This window comes from Onychomys torridus, chromosome 4 (genome assembly GCF_903995425.1).
Source record: "Onychomys torridus chromosome 4, mOncTor1.1, whole genome shotgun sequence".
Taxonomy (NCBI): Eukaryota; Metazoa; Chordata; class Mammalia; order Rodentia; family Cricetidae; genus Onychomys; species Onychomys torridus.
The window spans coordinates 94,870,286-94,877,678 of NC_050446.1; the positions used below are offsets into that span (position 1 = coordinate 94,870,286).

At 41.2% G+C, this 7,393-nt stretch overlaps 1 protein-coding gene across 8 annotated transcripts in view; it reads left to right on the forward strand.

The window, feature by feature from the left end:
- Snap23 (synaptosome associated protein 23) overlaps positions 1–4,040 on the forward strand; it is a 41,480-nt gene extending 37,440 nt beyond the window's left edge. For all 8 annotated transcript variants that reach the window (XM_036185103.1, XM_036185108.1, XM_036185104.1 and 5 more), the window contains one exon: positions 2,878–4,040. In XM_036185103.1, the coding sequence (XP_036040996.1) occupies positions 2,878–2,943 (66 nt within the window). In that variant the 3' untranslated portion in view covers positions 2,944–4,040. The remainder of the gene's footprint in view (positions 1–2,877) is intronic.
- Positions 4,041–7,393: the final 3,353 nt, after the last annotated feature.

The following is a 7,393-nucleotide window of genomic DNA, read 5'->3' on the forward strand; positions in this document are numbered from 1 at the left end:
ACAGGAAAATGAGGTAGCCAATCCAGTGATACTTTAGTGACGACATCTGTGCTAGGTATCTTTGGGAGGAAGAGGTGGGGTAAATGCTATCTACTCAGAACAGTGTTGGTGAGATGGCGGCTCCAGCTTTTTAAAAACAAAAGGCCCATCCTGCTATTTTGCTCATGGCAACTGATTTGTTGTGAAGGCACGGGATTGGAATGAAGTTTAACTTAAAACTTCCCATGTAAAGCTAAGAACTTACTGTGTAGAGCTGGTGATGTGGCTCAGTGAGTAAAGATGCCTGCCACCAAGTCTGACAACCTGATTTTGATCCCTGGGACCCATGCAGTAGAAAGACAGAAGCAATTCTTACAAATTGTCCTTTGACCTCTACACACATAATAAATAAATGGACAAGCCTGGTGGTGGTGGCACACGCCTTTAACCCCAGCACTCGGGGAGGCAGAGGCAGGTGGATCTTTGTGAATTCGAGGCCAGCCTGGTCTACAGAGCGAGATCCAAGAAAGGCGCAAAGCTACACAGAGAAACCCTGTCTCGAAAAACCAAAATAAATAAATAGATAGATAAATGGACAAACAAAAAATAAGTGTAATTTTAAAATTTAAGCATGTACTGAGTAGCCTGGTGGTGGTGCTCACCTTTAATCCCAGCACTCGGGAAGCAGAGGCAGGTGGATCTTTGTGAGTTTGAGGCCAGCCTGGTCTACAAAGTACAGCCAGAGCTGTTACACAGAGAAACCTTGTCTTGAAAAAAAAAAAAAAAAAATTAAATGAAGAATGTACTGAGTAAGCTGGGCATAATGACACACACGAATAATCCCAGCACTGGGGAGGCAGATGCAGATACAGATGGGTCTCTATGAGTTCAAAGCCACCCTGATCTACATAGTGAATCCCAGGACAGCCAGGGCTACATAGAGCAACCCTGTCTCAGAAAAACAACAACATAACAATGTACTGAGTAGATCCTGTTCTGACTTTTGCCTGTGGTTTTTTGCTTCATGCCTGAATGCATGTTAGCTTTTACTTTTGTTTTTGTCTTTTTTACTGATTACCTAGTAAGATTCTGCAGCTTCGTCTTAGGAGTCAGTAGCAAAAATCAGTCCTGTAGACTTGTTCTTATGGAATATACATTAAAAATAAAAGCCTAGCTGGGTGATAGTGGCGCATGCCTTTAATCCCAGCACCCAGGAGGCAGAGGCAGGGGGATCTCTGAGAAGCCCTATCTCGGGGGGGGGGGGGGGGGTATGTGTGACTGGAGAGATGGCTCAGTGATTAAAAGCACTTACTGCTTTTTTTTTCCTGGTTTTTCGAGACAGAGTTTTTCTGTGTATCTTTGGCTGTTCTGGAACTCACTCTGTAGACCAGGCTGACCTCACAGAGATCTGCCTCCTGAGTGCTGGGATTAAAGACATGCTCCAAAACACCTGGCTTCACTTACTGCTCTTAGAGAGGACCTGGGTTCCTTCCCAGCAATCACATCAGGCAGCTCACCACTGCCTCTCCTACGGCTTTAAGGTGCTTACACTGCAGCCCCTTTAGGATATGCCATTAGAGTAAATGATGCTTCCTGATAGTTGGTGTGCTGGGTTCTGGGTTTAGGGTATAGATTACACATCATTTTAATTTAGATGCTTCTGTGGGTGGCAGTACATCTGTCCCAAAGATCTTTGGCAAGGTTATTTTGGTCTCTCTTGGTCAGAACTAGAGTAGCTCCAAATGAGACTCCTGTTGAGAAACATTCTTGCCATACTTTATTGCATCAAAAATGAGCTGGATATGGTGTTACATGCCTATAATTCCAGCCACTCTAGAGGGGTGGGAAGATCACTTGAACTCACAAGCTTAAGGCCAGCCCAAGTAATAAGATCTAGTCTCAAAAACAAATAGAGTGGCTCAGTTGAAGTGCCCGCCATGCAAACATGAGGACTTGCATTTGGATCTCAAGCGCCCACATACAAGCCAGACAGGCTGGGGCATGTTTGGAAACCTTGGGGGCTGGGTGGCTTGGGCAGCACTTGTTGCTCTTCCAGAGGACTGGGGATGGATTGCCAGCACTGACATGGTATCCTACTCCAGTTCCAGGGGATCTAATATCTTCTTTGTGGCTTCCACAGGCACACAGTATGCAGACATACATACATGTGAAACACCCATACACATTAAATTTAAAAATTTTGCTTTTTTGTTGTACTGGTGATTGAACATAGGGCCCCATGTGTGGTAGGCAAGTGCTGTACTACTGAACTATAGCCTCACCTCTTTTGTTATTTTGAGACAGTTTGACGGTAACCCAGGTTGGTGTTGAATTTATGCTATTGTCTAGTCCCTTGAGTGCCGAGGTCATAGGCATATACTCACATCTAGGTCCAAGTATATAAAACTGTGTGAGCGTGTGCACACGTGCTTTGTTGCTTTGCTGGGTGTGTGTGTGTGTGTGTGTGTGTGTGTGTGTGTGTGTGTGTGTTATTGAATGTAGGTTCATAGAATTGTAGGCCAGGGTAGCCTTGAACTCATAGAGATCCGCCTGCCTCTGCCTCCCAGTGCTGGGATTAAAGGCGTGCATCACTACCATCTGGCTTAAACTTGATTTTGAGACAGGATTTCATGTAGCATAGGCTGGCCTAAGACTCATGATGTAGTTGAGAAAGATGTTGAATTTTTGGTCCTCTTGCCTCCACTCTCCAAATGCTAGGATTACAAGCATGTGCTTTAAATGTCCAGTTTTATGCAGTGCTATGGAATTGAACCCAGGGCTCATGTGTGCTAGGCAGACACTCTACCAACTGAGCTACACTCTCATCCCCTCGGTTCAACTTGTGTTAAAGTGTTTTGTGAACAAATGCTGAGATTTTTCTTTTACTTTTTTTTCCAGGCTGACACCAACAAGGATCGGATTGACGTTGCCAATACAAGAGCAAAGAAGCTCATTGACAGCTAGAGCCGTGCTGTACTTCTCTACCAGTTACTCAGTTCCCTAGTTCCTCCTAAGCCCTTACCTGTTCAGAATTTGAAAGTTTGTGAAAGAAGGACCAGAGGAGGAGTGCCTCCCTACTTCTTAGTTTCTGACCTTTGGGGTAGGTTCTTGCTCAGACTTCACGTCTCTCTCTCTTTCAGTTCACACTCTTATGCTGCTTTCTGCACATCACACGTAGTCTGTCAGCCTCTTCACTTAGCTTCTTTTGCATTCAAGATTTGGAAGCATTGCCAAAGAGCCATGAAGGAGACATCTGTATAAGAAGCTCTTGTTGGTGGGTTTGGTTTGGGTTTTATGGTAAAGAGCGAGAGGAAGGAATAAGAAATGAAGTTGTTAACTCATTAAAGCGACTACAGGTGTAAAAAAAAAGACAGAACAGGCTAATGCCTGGGGTCGGAGCTTTTACTCATGCATTTTGTTTTACATCACTATTTTGTAGCTTCTGTTCTAAAGGAGAAAGAATACAGTGGGTTTTCTTAAAGTGAGCTTCACTTCTGAATCCGTAGTGATTTGTGTCTGTACATAGGTTCTGCTATCCTGGTTCATATTGCACATTCAGGAACACTATAAATGAGTGCCTTTATTCTCATGTCATGGACCCGTTATAGGCCTGTTAACCTCATGAAGTTGTCACTAGCCTTTTAAAGATGTACATATGTGTGTGAGATATGAGACTTCCTCACTAAAGCAGGGCTTCAAAATTTTGGGGAAAGTTTGACAGTGTATCATGTGAATTCAGATTTACCTCAATACTAAGATTTACGTGTAGATATGAAAAAAAAAAACTTGTTTTGATCTCAGGTAGGAAAAATAGATTCCTTTGAGTTTTGTGTAGTTTTAGACATTTAAAAAGTTATAATTGTTACTAAAAGTTGTGTGGAAAATTATGCCTTTGAATTAATCATTGCTGAGTGCACTGCCACTCTCTGCCATACGTGGAGTCCGGTGTCTAGATCCTGAAGTAGTAGGGAAGCTGGGCTGGTATTTACCACCTTTGTTTAAAAATGAGCATCTGGGGGTTGGGGATTTAGCTCAGTGGTAGAGCGCTTGTCTAGCAAGCGCAAGGCCCTGGGTTCAATCCTCAGCTCTGGAAAAAAAAAAAAAAATGAGTATCTGTACACTTTAGAGCTACCAAAGTCGATTGGTTGACCAGTAACCCTTGCTTGGTTCTTACAATTAAATTTTGTAAATAATGGTATTGTTCTTTCAAATAGGTAACATGTTTCTAACTTGTGGGGGCAACCATTTTATCAACTTTTGTTAACAGATTGAATAAAGACATGGCTATACATGAAGCACTCCAATAGAAAGCTGCAATTAGCTCTTTTCCAGTTTTTATTAGAAGTGTTTATAGGAGTTTCTATGGTTTGTCATGAGTCCGTTTAATCATTACTTGTCTTAGTTATTTGAACTTAAATACACTGAGTATTTCTGAGAATTACAAGTCATTTACTAAAGGTGATACTGCTAGCTCTGAAACATTCAGAGGGTGAAGAGGACAGGATTTAAGTAAATCAAAACAAAACAAAAAGTGCTCCACGTCAGAATGGATAGTTTGTCAGGTGAAGGCATTGAATATATAGAGTATGACTAAGTATAAACACTAAGTTGTGCTGTATCTAAAAGTGCTTTTCTTGCCGGGCGGTGGTGGAGCACGCCTTTAATCCCAGCACTCGGGAGGCAGAGCCAGACTGATCTCTGAGTTCCAGGAAAGGCGCAAAGCTACACAGAGAAACAGTCTCAAAAAACCAAAAAAAAAAAAAAAAAATGCTTTTCTTAAAAGCATTTAAAAACTTAACACATTGATTTGGCTAAAGGAATAATACTGATAGGTGGTATCCAAGGTAAGTTCGTTAGAATGTGTACTAAAGCACCCAGCTGGCAGTTTCTCCTTTGCTTATTGGCTGGTGTGAATGTATGCCTATCTCTGTGCCTTGTATATGGGACTTAATCCTACTTCATAAACTAATTCACAAAACGGTAATGCCTAGAAATCTCTTAGAGTAAGCAGGGCTCAGAGACCAGGCTGGTAATCCCAACATTGGGAAACCTGAGGCAGAATCAACCTATACAGTGAATTGTGGGCTAGCCTAAGCTCTCTCCTCACAAGAAAAATAAACAAAAACTCTTAGAATGTTGTCTGTCAGGTGTAAATGTAATAAATGATAGCTGTTTTCTCTAGCACGGAGGGAGTTCTTGGTCAAAGATCTGTGAAAGACAACATAGTCCCTTTCTCTAGAGAAAAGGGCACAGAGACAGATGGAAAGTACCTGTGCCTCCTGTCATCCCTTCTGTTGTTTTTGAGAGATGATAGCAAGTAGTTCACATAAGCTGGAGTCATCTGTCATCTGGCTTCACTTTGGGGTTCATTTTCTAGCATTGTGACCTTGAACACATTATCTGTGACTACAGCTAAGAAATAGTATCCTTTTTTTTTTTTTTTTCTTTCTCATTTTGTTTTTTTGAGTTTCTCTGTGTAGCCCTGGCCATCCTGGCACTCGATATCTAGACCAGGCTGTCCTGGAACTCTGAGATTTGCTTTCTTCTCCCTCCCCAGTGCTGGGATTAAAGGAAGGCATGTGCTATCACTGCCAGGCATAAAGTTTTCATTTTTTAAAAACTGGGTCTTACCATGTAACCCTGGCTCACTTCAAAACAGTAAAGCTCAAATTTCATCTTGTACAGTTATACCCATTTCACCATTTCTTCAGTTTTAATTTATCCTTTATTCTCACTTCAACTCTTGATCTCTCCTTATCACATATGGATTATGACTCTCCCATTAACTTAAACATCTACATTCTAGACATCCTATAATGAACATTTAAAATTAACTTTTCAGGACCGGGGTTGTAGAATCGCTTGTTCATAGGGTCTTTGCCTAGTATTCAAGAATATGTATGTTCAATCCTATATCATCATGTGAGCCAGGTATGGTGACACGCCCCTCCAGTCTCAGTATTAGGTAGGAGAATGTAGGAGGATCAGAAGGGATCAGAAGTCATCCTCAGCTATACAGTGAGTTATAGGACAATCTGGGATATATGAAAACCTACTTAAAAATTTAAAAAAAGAGCCAATGATGTGGCTCTGTAGGTAAAGACACTTGCTGCCAAGCCTAACAACTCGAGTTTGTTCTCTAGGACCTACATGGTGGAAAAAGAAAGCCAACTCATAAAGTTGTCCTCTGACTTCCACATGTGGTACCATGGTGTATGCAAGCTTGTGTACACATACATATAAAATAAATGTAATAAAAATTAAAAACATGAGCTGGGTGGTGGTGATGCACGTCTTTAATCCCAGCACTCGGGAGGCAGAGGCAAGTAGATCTCTGTGAGTTCGAGGCCAGTCTGGGCTACAGACTGAGTTCCAGGACAGCCAGGACTGTTACACAAAGAAACCTGGTCTTGAAAAACCAAAATAATGTAAAATAAAATAAAAACAAAACTTCTTTGAATGCTAGTTTCCTGGGTGATCTCATTAAAATTCTTAGTTATCCTGATTAAGTTCCTAATTTGATTTGTATTTCTCATATTGATAATCTGGTCACTTATCCTGAAGTCTTTGTTTTTTGCCACTTAATGTAGTGCTAGCTCTCCGCCTTCTATTCCTGTATAATTTACACAATTGTACTTCCAGACTTTATAGATAAGACAGAGGGCTTGTTTCATTGAGTTCCTGCTTGTGTTGCTTTTTGTATCTTCTGACTATAATACATACTTGAGAAATGAGAAGTATTACCTGTATTTACAGATGGTAGTAAATTGCCTAGAAAGCTATTAAGTAACAAACCTTTGATCCCTCTGAGGACAGAGCCCATGATCTTACTCCATCCATAGGCTTACTCCACACTAAATTAAAACTTAAGGCTTACTGAATAGGTTTTTTGTTTTTGTTTTTAAAGATTTTGTGTATGAAAGTTAGGCCTGAATGTATATATATGTGCAGCACATGAATGTCTAGTGCCCACAGTGGCCAGAAGAAGGTGTTGGATCCCCTAGAACTGGAGTTACAGATGGTTGTGAACCATGTATGTATAGGAACTGAACCTGGGTCTTTTGCAAGAACAAGTACTTTAAATCCCTGAACTATCTTTCCAGCCCCTTACTTTATATAGTTTTTAGCCTCAAGCACTTTTAGTCTAGCAAGAGAGGTAAATATAGGATGAGGAAAGCATTCTGTCAGCAGATTGGGGAGCAGTTAATTCGGATTAGATTTAGGGAAGGAGCTTAGATACAGGGCAGGACCAAGTAAGTGAGAGAGGGCATTTCTTGACTGAACAACAACACTAAGCATTCTGGAGCAGTATAATCTGGTATGGTTGGACATGGAATTGAGACTGAAGAAAAGGTGGTACTTAGTGATTATTACAGGAGTGGGGAACACAAATGAATACATTTAAGTTATTAAA